Source organism: Myxocyprinus asiaticus, chromosome 37 (genome assembly GCF_019703515.2).
Source record: "Myxocyprinus asiaticus isolate MX2 ecotype Aquarium Trade chromosome 37, UBuf_Myxa_2, whole genome shotgun sequence".
Lineage (NCBI taxonomy): Eukaryota > Metazoa > Chordata > Actinopteri > Cypriniformes > Catostomidae > Myxocyprinus > Myxocyprinus asiaticus.
The window spans coordinates 3,710,319-3,729,905 of record NC_059380.1 but is presented as its reverse complement, the minus strand read 5'-3'; the positions used below and the strand labels follow the sequence as shown (position 1 = coordinate 3,729,905).

The 19,587-nt window shown below is 39.1% G+C and overlaps 1 protein-coding gene across 1 annotated transcript in view; it reads left to right on the top strand.

Moving 5' to 3' along the window:
* LOC127427997 (actin remodeling regulator NHS-like) overlaps positions 1-12,804 on the top strand; it is a 90,467-nt gene extending 77,663 nt beyond the window's left edge. Inside the window, exons 4-10 of the mRNA XM_051676027.1 lie at positions 320-364; positions 1,383-1,445; positions 2,399-2,633; positions 3,854-3,985; positions 4,117-7,089; positions 7,252-7,378; positions 7,869-12,804. Coding sequence (XP_051531987.1) covers positions 320-364; positions 1,383-1,445; positions 2,399-2,633; positions 3,854-3,985; positions 4,117-7,089; positions 7,252-7,378; positions 7,869-8,472 — 4,179 coding nt within the window. The 3' untranslated portion in view covers positions 8,473-12,804. The remainder of the gene's footprint in view (positions 1-319; positions 365-1,382; positions 1,446-2,398; positions 2,634-3,853; positions 3,986-4,116; positions 7,090-7,251; positions 7,379-7,868) is intronic.
* The last annotated feature ends 6,783 nt before the right edge of the window (positions 12,805-19,587 follow it).

The window sequence follows — 19,587 nt, the reverse complement described above, 5'->3', positions numbered from 1 at the left end:
TCTGTTTGAAACTTTTTTTTTATTAATTAAGTAGTGCACACTCACGAGTATTTACACAAATCCATTTCTACAAACTTGATACATGTGTTTTAAACTATATTTTTTTAAAGATTTAGCATTTTACACATTTCGGACAACCTTATTTGTCATCAACCCAAATGCAGTTCTACAATCCCTGACTATCAGCCTTCCATTTCACAAATCAAGAATACGTTACGTACATAGAAGACTTATAGTGATTTCTCAGAGGGGTTCAAAGTGACATTTGTGAAATAATTTTGGCTTAAACTAGTTCACTCTCTCCTGCCATGCACACCAGGAGAGGAGCGTGAGAGAGAGTGATGTGCAGACGATTCAGAGGAAGGTAAAGAGTTTGCGTTTGCTTAAACAGTGTGGCATCTCTGTGTTTACATTTCCATTATAATATATTTTGTATTTCTGGCTTTGTTTCAATCTTTTTTGACATCCGTTCTTTTTTTATATACATTGTAAAGACTTCATGTTATAAATGTTTTCATAACGTGACACATGCAAGGGCTAAAGTAATAGTTCACCCCCCAAAAACAATTCTGTCATCAAATTTTTCAATTTCAAATTTTCACCATCATGTCGTTCCATACCCGTATGACTTCTCTTCTTCTGTGGAACAAAAAAACAAAAAAAGATGTTAGGCAGAATGTTAGCCTCAGTCACCATTTACTTTCATTGTATGGAAAAAGGTGCAAAAAAACATGAGGGTGAGTAAATAATGACAGAATTGTCATACTTGGGTGAACTGTTCCTTTAAATGTGCAAACGCTGCATGTGATTTTAATAGTGACCATTTGAAATGTGTGTTTGTTTTTAATATTTAAATTGGCTGGTTGTTTAAAAGAGTTTTCCTTTCATTTAACTGCTGCAGGAGAGGCCAGCCAAGGAGGCTGAATTCAAGCCAGTCCTCAGAAAGGTAATCAGAGACAATGTGAAAGCAGGTCTTATGACCTCGTTCTTTGTTTTCTGAAGTACAGGCTTCTTCAAGAACATCGGTTGGATGTCAGATCAGATCGAATCCCTCTATAACAATCCAACAATCAAATTCAGTAAATTCCTTCTCCAGTGAAACTAACCCTTTCTATTTCAGCATATGTGTTTCAGACATGAAGCAAAGACATGTCTTTGATACGTTTATTCATAGAAATCAAATCTGTTTATCCAAAGCGGGCTTCCTAGAGGGAGTTATGTCTATTTTGTGTGTGTTGTCCCTGTTCCCAGCATGCACAATCTATAAACGTAACAGAGACATCACATCAGACTTTCCATATGTGATTTATGACATCAAGCACCATTTTTATTTTGTTTTTCTCATACATCGTTTAGTTGTGTATTTTCCATGTTTCATTTAGCACCAGCGCTCGTGTTCCTCCTCCGCTATTCAGTGTTGTTACTTCATACCCGGGATTAGAAAGGTATTTTGTCCCCTTAAAATCTGCAGATTAATAATGCAAGTTTCACCTTCCCCTCATTTAACACTTTACTAACAGTTTCTGTATTTCCTTTCTGTTTTAACATGTTTTGAGCAAGACTTCCTCTAGATGTGTGTTCATGACTCTCAAAAATCTTTTCTGTTGCATCTTTTCAATGCTTTTGGCAAAGAATCTGTAAAGATTCATGGAGTCTCATACACCAGTAAATCCTAATGATAATTAATAAAAAATGTATTTAGTAGCAGAATCTGGTATTTCCAATACTATCTTATAAATGATCATTTGTAATATACTGTAAACGGTCAGTAGGGAAGTATAATATCAATTGCGACAATATATAGATTTGTGTCAATTGAAACTTAAAGGAGAGCTTAATATCACTCATAAAAATCATATCAGTCCCCCCAAAATGGCAATTTGTGTGATGTACTGCATTTGGTATAGCACTGCAAGGTCCTTGCCTCCGTGTCAATGCTATACTCTTAAAGACTTTCCTGTTCATTTTTGTGTGAGAAACACAAAAACAGCTTTGTGATTTATTCCCTAAATTATGCCTCTTTCTGGCTTATTCACTTTCTAGGGTGAAACCTGGTCTTCATGAAGGACATTATTTTATACATTCACATGCAGTTCTTTTGTTGTTCTAAAGAAAGACATATTGTCATGAAGCCAGACAAATAAAATTATCTTGGCCTATGTTCCATTTAAATATTTTCCTCTCATCTCTCTGTCCCTTCTGCCTCGCTCTGCATTTCTTATCAATACAGAAAATACTGTAGGAATTCCTTTGTCATTGCATGTATAGATTTCTTATCCTGTTGATAACAATTTATTCTTACATTTAATTATTTACCTTATACGTGCTTATATTGATTTACTTATTCATCAGTCGTATTGTGAATATAGCTAACAGTTCTAACATTGTTCCATATTAGGCGGGCACCAATACGGAGACAGATGGAGAAATGCCAGTGCCGAGCCACAGGCCTAAATGTCCAGTTCCCAACGTCCCTACCACCTTGGACAAACAGACCAACTGGTCCAAAGCCCTTCCACTTCCCTCACCACAAGAGAGAATGAAGAATGCCTCTCAAGTGATTTCATCATGTATCATTCCCATCAATGTCTCTGGTAAAGAAACAGTGCATCAGATTCTGTCCACACTTAAAAGTTCACCCAAAATGAAAATGCTGTCATCATTTACTCAACCTCATGCCATTCCAAATCTGTATGACTTTCTTTCATCCATGGAACACAAAAGGAGATGGTAGATATTAAGTTGGCCATGGTCACCATTCACTTTTATTGCATCTTTTTTCTATACGATGAAAGTGAACGGTGACTGAGGTTCAGAAAGTAAGAAAGTCGTACCATTTTCATTTTTTCAGTGAATTATACCTTTAAGAAATACAGACTACAAAAAAATACAAAATAAAAAAATGATAGATTAAATGCTAATTTCACTTAAAGGAATTGTTCACCCTAAAATAAAAATTCTCTAAACATTTACTCATCCTCACGCCATTCCAGATGTGTACGAATTTCTTTTTTCTGCAGAACACAAACGAAGATTTTTAGAAGAATATCTCAGCTGTGCAGGTACATACAATAACCCAAAATTTTAAGCTTCAAAAAGCACTCAAAGGCAGCATAGAAGTAATACAAAAAAGTCTTCTGAATCGATCTAATCTGTTTTGGGCGAGAACAGACCAAAATGTAAATCCTTTTTCACTGTACATTTTGCCATTGCAGTCTCTAGGCAAGATCATGATTATTTCAAGCTCGATAACACTTCCTAGTGCTTGACGTATGCGTAGAGTGCTACATGGTGCTAGGAGGTGTAATTGAGCTTTAAATCATGATCGCCAATGAGACTGCTGATGTCAAGATATTTAGTGAAAAAGGAGTTACATTTTGATCTGTTCTCATCCAAAAGAAGACATGGGTTAAACCACTGGAGTCGCATGGATTACTTTTACACTGCCTTTATGTGCTTTTTGGAGCTTCAACGTTTTGGTCACCTTTCACTTGCATTACAGCTACACAGCTGAGATATTCTTCTAAAAGCCTTCGTTTGTGTTCAGCAGAAGAAATAAAGTCATACTCATCTGGGACCTGGCATAAAGGTGAGTAAATTATGAGAGTATGTTTGGGTGAACTATTCCTTGTAACAAAACAATAAATCAAGGACTGAAAGATTTGAAATATACTAAAGCTTTTTAAGAGAATGTGATATTAATATACTAAGCAGATTCAGAATTTTATCTCTGTGCAGTCACCACTCACTATTGAAGGGAACCCATTGAATTCCCAGCAGTCTCACTGATACCGTTATGACATGACAGATACTAACCTAGTTCTGAGGGAGTATATGTCCTCATTCTCCACAGGTGTTGGATTTGACAGAGAGGCCAGTGCTCGCTGTTCACTTGTTCACTCGCAGTCAGTTCTACAGAGGCGTCGGAAACTCAGGAGGCGAAAAACGATCACTGGCATCCCCAAACGAGTTCAGCAAGACATGGGTATGTCCAACTGTTCATTTCCGTCTAAAGTTTCAGTCCATCAACAGCTGTAAATTCAAATTAATTCAAGTTTAAAGCCTTTTCGGAAAGTTTATTGGGTAATGATTGTTTTTTTTCTGATTTACCTGTAGACTCCGATGAATCACCTGTGGCTAGAGAGAGAACAATTATCATCCATGCCAACCCACACAAGTCACTGTGGCATGAGGAGCTCTCTCTGAGCGGCCGAGTATTGCACACCAAGGACTCTGGATGTCAGACAGATGACTTCCTGATTGCTGCTCCATCCCGGAGGCGTATTCGTGCCCAGAGAGGTCAAGGAATTCCAGCCTCTCTTTCGCACTCCACAGGAAACATCACCTCCCTGCCGGATCGCTCTGATGCGGTGTATGCTGCAGCATCAGTGATGCGTGTCCGTTCTAGAAGCTTACCCCGTGAAGGTGGCCGGCTTCTAGATGAGGACCAAGATGACAGTGATGATGATGATGATGACGAAGATGAAGATGAGGAGCTCTCTCCTTATGAGGCTGAGGACTTCCTGCCAGGCCCAGGACAGAGAATTCTAAAGGATGAGGAGGAGAGTACCGACGACCAGGCCATGCCAGAGCTCCAGTTTGGAAGTCTCAAGCATATGCAGCACTCCGGAAGCCCTGACCACGCATGGATCGAGAGAGGCAGATCCAGGCTCCCACGCAAAGTTGACATGGGTAGCTGTGAGATTTCCTCCAGCTCAGATACTTTCAGCAGCCCCATCCACTCTGCCTCCACTACAGGATTGCTAGGCACCCAGATCGACCATAAAGAGGACCACCAGTCCTCAAGTGGCAACTGGAGTGGAAGCAGCTCCACATGCCCATCGCAGACATCCGAGACTATCCCGCCTGCTGCCTCGCCTCCCCTGACTGGATCCTCACACTGTGATTCGGAACTTTCCCTCAATACTGGCTCCCATGTCATTGATGACACCACTGGATTTATAATTGACCCCTACCACTTGGACAAGCCACAAGGACAGGGGCACAGGTCCAATTCTTTTACCTCATCAGCGACTGATCAGATGGATGATGCAGGAGTCAGCACTGCAAGTGATGGTGAGTGGAATTGCACCCAGGACACACAGGATCAGCTCTGCCCCAAAGACTTCAGCCCAAAGCATTCGAGAGAAGATGAGAGTGGTGTCAGCTGCCCCAGTTATTCCAGTGGGGAAACGTACGAGAGCTTCAGTGAACAACCAACCACGGGCAAATCTGAGACACACTACATAGTTGACGCTGAAGGATTCTACTCCTCCATGCACTTTGATTGTGGTCTTAAGGGTAGCAGAAGCTACTACAACTATGCAGCCATTGACCCCGACTGTGGCCCAAGTGGGAATATAGTACCTGGCATGGGTGAATATGCTCAGTCAGAATACAGATCCACCAGGACACTGGGGAGACCATGTCTCTCTTTAAGAAAACCAAAGGCCAAGCCACCCCCACCAAAACGTAGCTCTTCGTTAAAGGAAACAAGCAGCGGTGTGAATGTTCTAGAGCAGAACGAACCAAAGATTACTAGCGAGCTACCACTGCCCTTGTCTTCCAGAGAGATGAAATTGCAGCTGGACTTGGCTGGTTCTGCAGGGCACCTTGAGACAGCAGGTCTCAAGTCACTTGGTGCATGGGGAGTAAAGAACGTTAGAGATATACTCGACTGCTCCTCTCCGTTTAGTTCCTCAGACACACATTCCTTCAAGGACGAAGGTGCTGTGCAGGCAGACTATGCAGACCTCTGGCTCCACAATGACTTGAAATCGAATGACCCTTACAGGTCTCTGTCTAACTCTAGTGTTGCTACGGGAACAACTATTATTGAATGCATCAAGTCGCCAGAAAGTGCAGATGCCCATCGATCCAGGTCCAGAACTACTTCCCCAACTCTTCCTCCATCTGAGGGTGACTTCAAGCTGAGTTCCCCTGAAAAGCTGGCAGGCTTGGCATCCCCTTCCAGTGGATATTCCAGCCAATCTGAGACACCTACATCTTCCTTCCCCTCTGCATTCTTCCCGGGACCGCTGTCTCCAAACAGTGGCAAGAGGAAACCCAAAGTCCCAGAAAGGAAATCTTCACTTTGTTCCCTCCAACAGCCACAGTTTTCTGTCAGAGATCCAGGCAGGAGAGAAACTGACTTCCAAGCCGTACCGCCCAGTCACCTCGACCTTAGTGCTCTTCACAGCAAGCACTTTCCTCAAAGGAATCAGATGCACATCCTCCACCAGAACAAGCAGAAAGCTGCAATAGCTGCAGCTGCTGCTGCAGAAGCTCGAAATTCAGCTGCCACATCTTCTACAGAAAGTGCAGCAAACGCAGAATCCAGTTCAGCCCATTTGACCATCACTCCAACTGTTCTTAGGTCTGTTCAATTGCGATCTATTTGTAGACAAGTTGAAGGAAACCAAGGGTGTGATCTGGTCAGTGTTAATCAAGCAACTCGTACCAAGTATCCCATGGTAATTGATCCCCTATCCTCCGGCAACAGGCATAATAGGAAACCGCCAGCCTACAAACCCCCAGCGATGCAGCTTTGTGAGTCGCAGGTTCCACTTGTAGACAACATTGTTCTTCCACAGGAGGAGGTGAGAGTGAGACAGGAGAGGCTTGGTCCTGGTACATACTGGGCGATGACTGCCTTCAGAACACCTGCAGACCCTACTCCTGAAAAAGATGACCCTTCAACCATATCGTCTCTAGGTTCTGAGATGCACAGCTCTCAGCAAGAACAAGACAGCAGAAGGTATCAAGATGAGCAACTGGCATTTTCACCAGAGAGACTTAAACAAGAACTTTGTCAACTAACACGGCCAGACCCTTCAGCAGAGCCCCTGTGTTTGGCCAGCACAATGCCACCCCCAGCTTACAGTGAGATTCCGAGGAGCAGTTTTGTACTGTGCAACAGTCCTGTCAAAGTGCCTGTTTCTACTCAAGAGGCATCTCACACTTACACTATCAGCGATGTACAAGGCAGAGAGGAGGATTATGAGACATCAGGTGTCGCAACCAGAAGTGCCTCACAGGACATAAGGGAGGAAGGGTCAACCCCAGAAACAGAGGACTACTTCAGCAAGGGTAACCAAAAATCCTCTAGTCTCACAAAGCAGAAATTAAAGTTCAGATACTTTTTCTGCAGTTGGTTTAATTGCTAATACACATGCATTATTTCTTAATAGACTGTTATCATATTGTATATTAAAGCTTTTGGAGGTTTGCTTATGCTTTGCATTTTAACAGAGTCAACTCCCAGTGACAATTCAACATCTCCTTTGACTGATGACTCAAAACCTGATGATGATGATAGTGTTTTCCCATCCCCCAACAAACTACGCACAACTGAAGATCTGTTTGCTATGATACACAGGTAAGCCTGATTGTTTTATTATGTAGGTCAATGCAGAATCTTGTGTCTTATGGTTTTGATGATAATAGTTTGGTTGATATTGCATGCATGGCATAAACCATGGAAATGGATTCTGACATGGCTCTAGTAAAATATGGCTAGAAATATGGGCATAATACTTGACGCAAGTACGCAAATGTGTGTGCTTGGCAACGCATGGTCTGGTTGAACATGCTTAACGTGCGTTCTTGTGTTAATGTGGCAATTAAAAAACTAAGGTTTGAGCTATAAATCCAGATGCGTTATTATTTAGAAGTGGACAGTTTACGCTAATGTTCACAATAGCGCCCCTTATGGCAACCTTGATAATGCAATGCATACTTGTGTTGTGTTATGAATTACGGTCTGACACATCAAGCCTGCGTAGCTAGAAGCTTCTGTATTCACGTACTTGCGTAGAGTATGTTTCGGCCATACGTCATCTAAAATCGTATCAACCAAATTATTTCAGGTCTAAACGGAAAGTGCTTGGACGTAAAGATTCGGGAGAGCTGAGTGTAAAAATTCGGCCTGGTGTAGTACCTGCAACAGCCCCTGTCAGTAATCCTCCTTTTTGTCCAGTCACCCCTACTGCCTCAGTCCCTCCAAACATCTCCCAACGAGCCTCAGGACCCATCTACAGATGTGCCAAAAAGTCCAGCACGTCCAGTGAGGAGTTCAAACTCCTGCTTCTGAAGAAGGGTAGTCGCTCAGATTCGAGTTATCGCATGTCTGCTACAGAGATCCTGAAGAGCCCCATCACACCCAAGTCTCAAGGAGAGCTGCTATTAGAGGCTGCAAGACAATTAGAAGAGCCCCCCTCAACCTTACAAGATTCTTCTTGCAGTGGGGATCCCTTTCCATCTCCAGTCCCTAAAGCCAACAGTGAGGGATTCTCCCCAAAAACACTTACCATGTCAGCTGCCTCCAGACAGGGAAGATCCAGAATTCCACCTGCGGCAAACAGCAGCCGCTATAGCACGCGGAGTCGGCTCTACACAGCCCCAATGCAGGCCATATCAGAAGGAGAGACTGAGAACTCAGATGGAAGTCCACACGATGACCGCTCCTCCTAGTTGCATAACCATTTTTTAATCACTTAGCAAAATGATAAATCTTTAATAATATAAAATCTTTTAGAAGTTCTATTTGAACTGTATGAAAGTGCTGTACATCTGTTATGATCTACCTTAGTTTTCCATCTAAAATGTGTGTTGCACTGAAAAAAAACTTTCTTTTAACTACTTTTGTACTCTAGAGGTCAGTTGAAATCTTGGAAAGAGATTAATTGCATTAATGAATTGTGTGTGGATTGTTGGCATTTTGTCATTTTTGAACAATGATTTTCATCATAATCCCAAAAAGCTGAAATCAAATGTATGACAGTCTTTTTTTTTTTTAGAATATTGTAAAGAGTTAACTTATTGTTTATTTAATATAATAGAAAAATCAATTTCCATCAACCTGTCACAAAAAGACTGTTTGAGTTGTATTTTATGATCCAGAGCGGCGTTTTGTGGGTGCCCACAAAGTCAATATACAGTGTAGTTCAAAGGTATACATCAGTAGGAGTTAGGCTTTAGCCGGCGTCAAACGAGACGATATTTTCAGCGATTTTTCAGGCACAACATTTATTTACATAATCACCGGCCAATCAGTGAAAGATGGAGCATGGATTAGCGTCTACCAGCGGGAGGTCGTTAATCCCTTTACAGTCTAGACTCTCTGCTGAGGTAATAGCTCTGAGAACTGAAAAAGCAGAACAAACTTGTTAGAAAAAAAAATCATTCTGTTGCTAGGCCAGGGTCTTGCGGTTTCGACAGAAGACTAAATAGCTTTCTTTACTGAAGGACTGATAAGATGATCTGAACATTTTCATCTGCGATCGCACTTACATCCGCACATCATCACAAACACAATTGTAATCCATAGTGCTTCTGTCACCAAGCATTTTTCTGGGGTTCTCCTACACTAAAATGACTAATAAAATCAGAAAGTGGAGGAAGAACACTCTGTTTTTGTTGAACATAAATGCTTTACTCACTTAAAGCTGAATACGGACATGTGTAACAGGAGCCAGCTGGTACGTGATAGCTGTGTGGTATGTGTAAACCGCACTCCCCTGGCCTCAAGAGGCACACTAGCGACTGACACTAGAGGCTGTAGCCTTTAGCCTCCTCGTTAGCGCGCCCGCCAGTACAAATTGTGCTCTGAACGGTTCGAGCAGGACCAGTTACACATGCGCGTTCTACGGTGAACCTTGAGGGGATAAATACATAATTACACACATTTACAAGGTATGGCTACTCTATGAATCGCATCCTAAATCACTCTATTATAACTGTTTATGTTCATGCAGTACACCTGTTGTTATTTCGGCAAGCTCCCCATGATTGGGAAGCGGAGAAAGAGTCATCCCTCCACCCTTTTGAATCCAAATGAAGAGTGCGAGATCTCAGCAAAACAGTCGGTTAGTGTAACACCCTCCGCCAAAGTCAAGTTGTTTGGAGTCGGCTAGTGTGACGCCAGCTTTACTGAGGACAAATGCGCCATGGCCTTTCTTAGAATGGTGTCAAAGTGTACAAGGGAAAAGGTTTTTAGACAATATGAAGCCAGAGATGTTATGAACATAAGTCTAGAAGTGGACTGGTTTGCAGAAACCTTAAATTATTTTTGCACTTAATTATAATACCTTAAATATACAACCTGGCATGGAATACTGTTATTGATTCACCACTAGAAATCAAGGCAAACAGTACGTAATCCATTTCTAGTGTTCAGATTAGATAAATGGAGTGTCTGTTGTGTGTGCGTTTGTGTGTGTTTCACTCTTTGTGAGTTTTTTTTAAAGTTTTTTTTTATCTTGGACTAGCCTACAGCATTCCAACAATTGTTATAGGAACTAATTAAACCCTTTTACCTGTGTTTAGTTTACCTTTTCTTCAAAGACCCAAATTGGGTTGTATATTTCTGTCATGTTTTTCACAGCCAGCATCCAACATGGAAGAATATTGTGCTTGAGAAGAAATGAGAACTTCAGAGAAACTTCGATCTCAATGTATTCTATGAATACCCTTAAAATCAAACATACTCTTCAACTGAAGAAGAATGGATTTTCTCTGAGTTTGAAACTCCTTGGAATTAGCTAGATTTGTCAAGTCTACACTGTGCCACTAAAGGGAAGGTGACAACCTGTGAAAAGATCATCCATTTCTGATGAACGCTTTTTCACTCTGGTCGTAATTTAGTTGCTTCATCCTGTGTACAGCATGCAATACAACACTAGAACATGTCAGACAGACATCTCCACCTAAAAATGTATTTCCACTTCCAGTTAAATTTGTTAAGTATGTTATATAGTTAAAGCTATGTTCAGTAAATGTACAAAATGTATAAGGTTTGTGCAAATTAGCAGTTTTTACATCATTGTATACACAGTTTGAGCTTTATCCCTAAAGTGGAGGAACTGGACAATCTGATGAAATGAGACACTGTTCGTGTAAAAGAGTTGAGCTTGATAAAAACCGATTGAGGCAGAAGAGAGCATTATGGGGCCATTTATAAAATAATTTTATTTAAATGAAGATAGAATTATAGTTAGGTATTAAAGGCGTAGTTTACCCCAAAATGAAAATTCTGTCATCATTTACTCACCCTCATGTCATTCTAAATGACTTACTTTCTTCTGTGGAACACTATAGGAGATGTTAGGCAGACTGTTAGACTCAGTTACCATTCGTTTTCATTTTCACACTATAGACAAATTGACTGCAAACAAGCAGTGCTGGTAAAGTTGGTTGCTCATCTATATATACATGGATGTTTGATTTATACATGTATAATATTTCAGCCTTTTTTCTACACTGTTGTTTGTTTGTTTGTCATGTACTGTTTATCCAAGAGGCACGAGAATTGAATTTGTATTATTTCTTTTTACGAGGAGAGACATTGTCAGATATTTTCTCATAAAATTTAGGGGCTGCAGTGCGTCAGGGTTACGTCTATTCTTTCCTTATTTCTCCTTTAATATAACCCTGTCTAATGGTTGTCGCAATTAACTTTGCTTTATAACTAACGACTTTTGGACGTGCAAACTTTCTCTCCTTTTTTCCCTCTTGTGTCCATGTACTGTCTTCTTTTAGATTGCAACAACATTTAATAGAGAAAAAATAAATATATTTAATTATGGGATATTTTATCCAGAGAATTATTTTGTTAATAAATTTGGAAAAGAATAATGAGCTTTATTTAAGTAAAATAAGAAGAAAAAAAAATATGTTTGAACATATTTCATATCAGGGTTGTATATCAGACAACAATGAAGATACTGAACTTATAAACCTTTCTAATTAGCTGTAAAGTTGCATTCTTAACAAATAAGCTACCATGTTACGTGACTGTAGTTAAATGTTGGTGCTTTGAATTCTATACCCAGGCCATATTCTGTTATTGTTGCCATTTAGAAAATATTACCATTACACAACACTCGTGACAACTCAAAAATTCAGATATGTAGCAATGTACAGTATATGTCTTTCTGTTTTTACTTCAGCTTTCATACACTACTGAGGCATCACCTAGTGTTGCCCGTAGTGAATCTGACCAGTCAGTTTAGACCTTCCGTTTAGTCTAAATATTCATGAAGGGAAATCACAAAGAGGGCCATTTGTTATACAGGTATTTTACCTCAACTCAGCTTTGGAGTGTTTTAAACGTGTAAGGTACTTACTGATCATATCAATGAAGAAAGAAATATCATTTGTGAAACAGGAAACAAAAAAGACACTCCGTTGAAAAGTTACTTTATTTTTTCCTTTCTTTGTTGTAACTGAAGTGTCATAATTCATCTTGGACTGATTCTGTGTTTGAATTTTTTTATATAGATACATTGTTGTTGTTGAATTGCTCTGCATTAATGGAGAAGCACAGTCTGTTTTTGCCAAAGGGTTTCAGGTGTGTACTGGTGTGATATAATTACAAATTATAATTAAGTTGATGAACATATAATAATAAAACATTTTTAAAAAAAGAGTAAAAGTGAAAAATGCATCTCATTCAGTTACATTAAATAGGAAATAAATCTTCAAAAAACCGCTTCAAGAGATTTTAATCCATTTTGTATTTTTGTATAAACTTGTACATATGATCTTTTTTAAAGTAAAAAAGAGAGAGAGTAAGAGAGAGAGAGAGAGAGAGAGAGAGAGAGAGGAACGACACAAATGTTTCATTTAGTAAAATGGTTTAAAAGTTTACATGAATTCCAAGCCTTTGTATATTTTTGAGCTGTGCAACTCTCTCAGTCCTGTATTTATTTTTTTGTAAACATTGTGGGAATTCCATTGTAAATTTGAACCATTTCTTGCCAGCTCAAGTGACTGCTTAGTAACTGTGCATAGAGAAAGCCAATAAATGTGACTGCATTAAAAAGTAACTCTTGGTGGTTGAAGTATGATCTGTATTTTCATAAACAGCGTGTCAAACCTCTTACAGTTTTAGTAGACTCAAAAAGTCCCAGATAATACAAATTCTATCTGATGCCAGACTGGCATCAAATAGAATTTGTATATATTTAAATATATATATATATATATATATATATATATATATATATATATATATATATATATATATATATATATATATATTTTTATATATATATATATATATATATATATATATATATATATATATATATATATATATATATATATATATATATATATATATATATATATATATAAAATTGTATGCATGTATATGTTTTTATTTCTTATGGTTTCAAAATATGTCTGTCAATAGAATGAAATAACTGTAAACTGTAAACTTTATTTATTTATTCAAAATTATTTCAAGGACCCCATAGCACCCCCTTGCGGCCCCTAGGGGTGCCCTTTCCTGACCCCAGTTAAAATCAATGTGTTAATCATATTATCCACCAGATGGCAGTGTAGTAGACCTTTATACTGGTGGGATCTGAGAAGATTTTTTTATCTTTCTCTCTCAAAAACTAATATTGCGTTGTATTTTATGTCGTTATTAAAGACTTTTTGTTTTTAAACGTTGGTGGAACATGTCCGTAGAGAAAAGTGATGAACAACACCTGTGGTTACACTGCTAGGTCACCTGTGTGAACTTGAGGGAAACTAAAGTCATACATCCACTAAAATGATTATTAAAGTAGTTGAAAAGGTGGTTCTGAAAAGTTAGAGAAAAGGTCGTGCACCATTTGTGTGCAGATGCCGCTTGCTTTGTTATTTTTTATCTAATTCGGTGGCATTCAGACATTTTCAAGAGTGACTTAATTGTCCAAAACCTACAAATAGCCTACTTGTTGGGGCCAATGTGGGTCTGTTCCAAACCTAGTGAGCTGCCTACATAGGCAGCTGCCTTCTATGGCAGAATCCATAGCAACTGAAATGCAGCCTCATTTGGGAGCAATACAGCGCAACAGTCTGGTTCCAGAAGTAAAAATCCCATTCATTTTTTTCCATAGATTCATTGATTTTGATAAACAATCCTATAACGGATAACATTTAAAGAAAGACCTATCATGAGCTCCGAGGTTGCTCATCGATGGTATATACTTCCGTTGAAGCCATTCGTCTGCGTTTTTCAACTTCATTGTTTAAAATTCCTGGTGAACAGAAACATTACCCGATTGTCCGATTTTCAAATACTTTTTTGCCTCAGAACAAAATTTGTGATGTTGTGATTCCCTTAGGAGCTGGTTGATTGGTTTATGGCTTACAACTCTTTCATGGAGGATTTTATGAAAAGCCTATGCAAAAAAATGAATGGGAAAAATACTTCCGGAACCTAGACAGCTGAAAACGTTGGCGGACAGTGTTGCGCTCTATTTATTTCAATACAGGTGACACGCGAGGAACGAAGCGATACTTTAATGAGCATAACTATACATAGCACACACATATTTTGGATAAAAGTCAGTTTTTATTATTTGAAACTATTTTTTTCAATGCTTTTCAGTGTTGTATGCATTCTAAGTATTATTATTAGTATTAAAATGTAATCTTTATCTCTAAAATGTAAGCTTTAGCACGCTATCCACCCTCAGTTTAACACTTTTATCTCAGTAATATACATATTCACACAGCATGTATGATGGTAAAGCATTTAACTCACTTTTGTAAGGTGCTATCTTCACAGAAGTTTTGCTAGTTGTCATATTCTCCATTATTTACAATTGTTTTGCCAGATCATCATCTCTGCTGGTAACTCCGCCCCTTCCACTATGTACAGCAAGCCACATGCGCTGAGTGCACAAAGTATCCAAAGGTTGTCCCAAACCGCACACTTCTGCACTATTTTATGTCATTTTGAAGTGTAAGTAGTACGAGTAGTATGTTAACACTGAAAATGCAACAAAAAGAAGTGTACTACGAGTACCAGATGATGCACTTTTTCAACAGTAAAAACGGAGTGTGGAATGCTGGACACTTGTGGACACTTGCCATACATAGTGGAAGGGGCGGAGTAACCGGCAGAGATGATGATCTGGCAAAACAATTGTAAATAATGGAGAATATGACAACTAGCAAACTTCTGTGAAGATAGCACCTTACAAAAGTGAGTTAAACGCGTTACCATCATACCATGCTGTGTGAATATGTACATTATTGAGATATAAGTGTTGAACTGAGGGTGGATAGCGTGCTAAAGCTAGCGGCAACACAATGCTTGGGTTTGAAATGTCACTTCCGTCAGCTGTTAAACGGCAAACGCTTTCGTGTAGTAAAAAACATTAAGTGTTCCATTTGGGATGATACTACACTTTGAAAATTCATACACTACATGGCTGAGTGCATAGTACATTTTGTAAGTGCATAGTGTATAGTGTGTCATTTGGGACACAGTTCAACATTCCACACTCTGTTTTGACGGCTGAAAAAGTGCATCGTCTCGTAATAAACTTCTTTTTGTAGCATTTTCAGTATAAACATACTACTCGCACTACTTACACTTCAAAATGATGTAAAATAGTGTAGAAGTGTGCGGTTTGGGATGCACCTCAAGAGTTCTGATAACCTAGAATCATCCACATTATGCTGACTCACTGACAAGTGCCATCTCCTATCAGACATTTTTCCATCAGCTCCAGTGTTTTTGCCTTTCTCTGTGGGGCGATGGGAAGCGCACTGCATCAGCGGCGTAGCGCTGTGTCTGAAACCGCCCCCTATCCACTATACAGTTGTGCTCAAAAGTTGGCATACCCTTGGAGAATTAGTAATATATGTACCATTTTTAAAGAAAACATGAGTGAGCAGGCAAAACACAATTCTTTTATTTCTTATGGGATTCATATTCAACTGTAGGTTATAACAGAATGGCACAATCATAAAACAAAACATGGCAACAAAGAAAAAAATGAAATGACCCCTGTTCAAAAGCCCTTAGTTCTTAATACTGTGTATTGCCACCTTTAGCATCAATGACAGTGTGCAGTCTTTTGTAATAGTTGTCTGTGAGGCCCCAAATTCTTGCAGGTGGTATAGCTGCCCATTCGTCTTGGCAAAATGCCTCCAGGTCATGCAAAGTCATCTTTGGTCGTCTTGCATGAACCGCACGTTTGAGATCTCCCCAGAGTGGCTTGATGATATTAAGGTCAGGAGACTGTGATGGCCACTCCAGAACCTTCACCTTTTTCTGCTGTAACCACTGGAGGGTCAACTTGGCCTCGTGCTTAGGGTCATTGTCATGCTGGAAAGTCCAAGAGCGTCCCATGCGCAGCTTTCATGCAGAAGAATGCAAATTGTCTGCCAGTATTTCCTGATAACATGCTGCATTCATCTTGCCATCAATTTTCACAAGATTCCCCGTGCCTTTAGAGCTCACACACCCCCAAAACATCAGTGAGCCACCACCATGCTTCACAGTGGGGATGGTATTCTTCTCACTATAGGCCTTGTTGACCCCTCTCCAAACATAGCGCTTATGGTTGTGATCATAAAGCTCTATTTTGGTCTTGTCACTCCAAATTACAGTGTGCTAGAAGCTTTGAGGCGTGTCAAGGTGTTGTCGGGCATATTGTAACCGGGCTTTTTTTGTGGCATTGGCACAGTAAAGGCTTCTTTCTGGCAAATCGATCATGCAGCTCATTTTTGTTCAAGTATCGTCGTATTGTGTTCCTTGAAACAACCACACCATCTTTTTTCAGAGCAGCCTGTATTTCTCCTGAGGTTACCTGTGGGTTTTTCTTTGTACCCTGAACAATTCTTCTGGCAGTTGTGGCTGAAATCTTTCCTGGTCTACCTGACCTTGGCTTGGTATCTAGAGATCCCCGAATTTTCCACTTTTTAATAAGTGATTTAACAGTACTGACTGGCATTTTCAAGGCTTTGGATATCTTTTTATATCCTTTTCCATCTTTATAAAGTTCCATTACCTTGTTACGCAGGTCTTTTGACAGTTCTTTTCTGCTCCCCATGGCTCAGTATCTAGCCTGCTCAGTGCATCCACGTGAGAGCTAACAAACTCATTGACTATTTATACACAGACACTAATTGCAATTTAAAAAGCCACAGGTGTGGGAAATTAACCTTTAATTGCCATTTAAACCTGTGTGTGTCACCTTGTGTGTCTGTAACAAGGCCAAACATTCAAGGGTATGTAAACTTTTGATCAGGGCCATTTGGGTGATTTCTGTTACCATTATGATTTAAAAAGGAGCCAAACAACTATGTGATAATAAATGGCTTCATATGATCACTATCCTTAAATAAAAGACACATGCATTTTTTGCATGATCAGTCATATTTTCAAAATCAATGCCAAAATTTCACAATTTCTGCCAGGGTATGCAAACTTTTGAGCACAACTGTATACAGTGCATTTCGGAGGTTGCATTTTTACCCTTTCATTACATTTTTACTCCACTGATGGTTAGGTTTAGGTTTGGGGTTTGGATTTGGGGATTTCAGTTTATAAAATAAGCATTCCTCTTCACTGTATTACAGTCTGTACAGCTTTTGGTGCCCCTCTGTGGACATTTCACCCTAAAAATGGAGCTCACACATGCCCATGCACCCAACAACACTTACCGCTTTGGCCTCTGGGGGTAGTGTTTAGAATTTCAGTAAGCACAGACAGATTTCAGCTAAAGTAAAGTCAAAGTACTGTTTTTGATTTCACTGTGAAATCAGTATGAATTTACCATTAAAAACTCTCAGCTACAGATTTGTATCCATCTATCACTCTAACTGAGTGAGATGTCACAGAAACAAAGAAAACAGCCCTCATGATGCGTGAGGCTTTTCAGAACTCTCCATAAGAGATTAGACAGGAGCCATTGATAAGTGATTAAGCGCCAGACGAGATATGACTGGAGGCTGTTAGTCAGAGGTAGACCTTCTGGCCCCAGAGGTTAGCGCTCAGTGTTTTCGAAGGTCATGGCAGTCTTTCAGGCTAAATATGGTACAATGGGTCTTTCAGAGCCAGGAGGCCAAAGAAGGCATGACGCAACAGACCACCATCACTTCTGACAAAGTCCTTGTTCCTGTATGACACTCCGAGATCCTTAATGTAATTAAAGAAACATTAAAAGCTGTTTGCACCACTGGATTTGTTAAACACTCTACTATGGAATAAAATCATGACAATCAGTTGGCATATTGTTACATTTCATTTGTCATCTTTAACAGGGATACTTGTTAGTCTGCATTGAAATCAAATCAATAATGTTCAGCTGGATAACAGCAGAAGGGGCAGTTCTAAAGTTGAATTCAATGAGATCAAGCTGCTCAGTCACATATCTGCAGCAACCAGACTGCAAGACTGTGCTTTTCTTTCAAGTCGTGAACTTTTAAAAACTATACTGAAGCCTATTAAAATAAAATTTGACAACACCAATGCTGAAAGTATTAAAGTTGCACATCTAAACTGGTGTTGGCAACTACACAAAGGTAAGAGTGCTTCTGTCTAGAGTTCATGGATTTTTATATAAATTGTGTTAGTTGAGTAAAATAGCATTTTATATATATATAGTCCTATATCTTAAAAATAAAATTGAATCTCTTTATTTAACTTAATCTATTTAACTCATCTAGAGACTATTTGATGCATTTTTTCCTGTTGTTCACAACAAGCATTCGCATTTGTTCAGTTACATTTTGTAGGAATGTCTCATTGTTTGCAAGAACTTTAAAACTGAAAAGGTTTACATGGTCATAGAAGACCTTATCAATATTTAAACTTGAAGGTTAATGTTTTCTTATTGGACCTAAATGCATCGATAAATTCTTTAAAGGTAACCAATATGACTGTCTAATGATTAAACTGAGAGTAAATGCAGAACGGTCATTATATGAAGTTTCATTCTGTTAGTTCTAGTTCTCTCAACAAAATTATTATTTGCTTGAACTGAGTGAGATAAATACAGTATTCATACATCATCAGACATATGCCAACTTCATGTGAATGTAAATGACCATATAGAAATTAAAGAGCCTGTCATTCTTTCTTCAAAGTATTTACAATGTCCTCTGGCATTTTGTTCCTCTTAAAGTATGTCTAAAAGTACATCTGCTAAGTATGAAAGTACTGCAATCATACCATGTCTTTCACTTTTGAGCAAATTAGTTTCGGACCACAAATGAGCTATTTATCCCAGCGGTTCAGGTAAAATGTTTTTTGGTTGTACTGGATGTGGGCTTGACTGAGGCTGGAGAAGAGTATAGAAGCCATTATGGCACAAACAGTAGAATTTACTGTAGCTGTTTATCCACAAACATTTTGACAAAAATAAAACACACACACACAAACACACCTTTCTCATCTCATATTGTTAGGTTTTGAAAAAAGAATAGGCACACTTACATTTTATGCAATTTCCCACACTTATCTAAATAATAATAAAAACATCATTAAGGTCTTATAACATCTGTGGAGCATTTTCAGGATCACTTTTAAGCAACGATTCCGTCACGCCCATATAGAAACTGATATATGGCCAAATATCAGAATATAGTTCATATGTGTGAGCATACACCGATACACCGATCAGCCAAAACATTAAAACCACCTGCCTAATATTGTGTAGGTCCCCCTCGTGCCACCAAAACAGTGCCAACCCGCATCTCAGAATAGCATGTGTGAAAATCCAATGATATCAGCAGTTACAGAAATACTCAAACCAGCCCGTCTGGCACCAACAATCATCCATGCGATTATCTAAT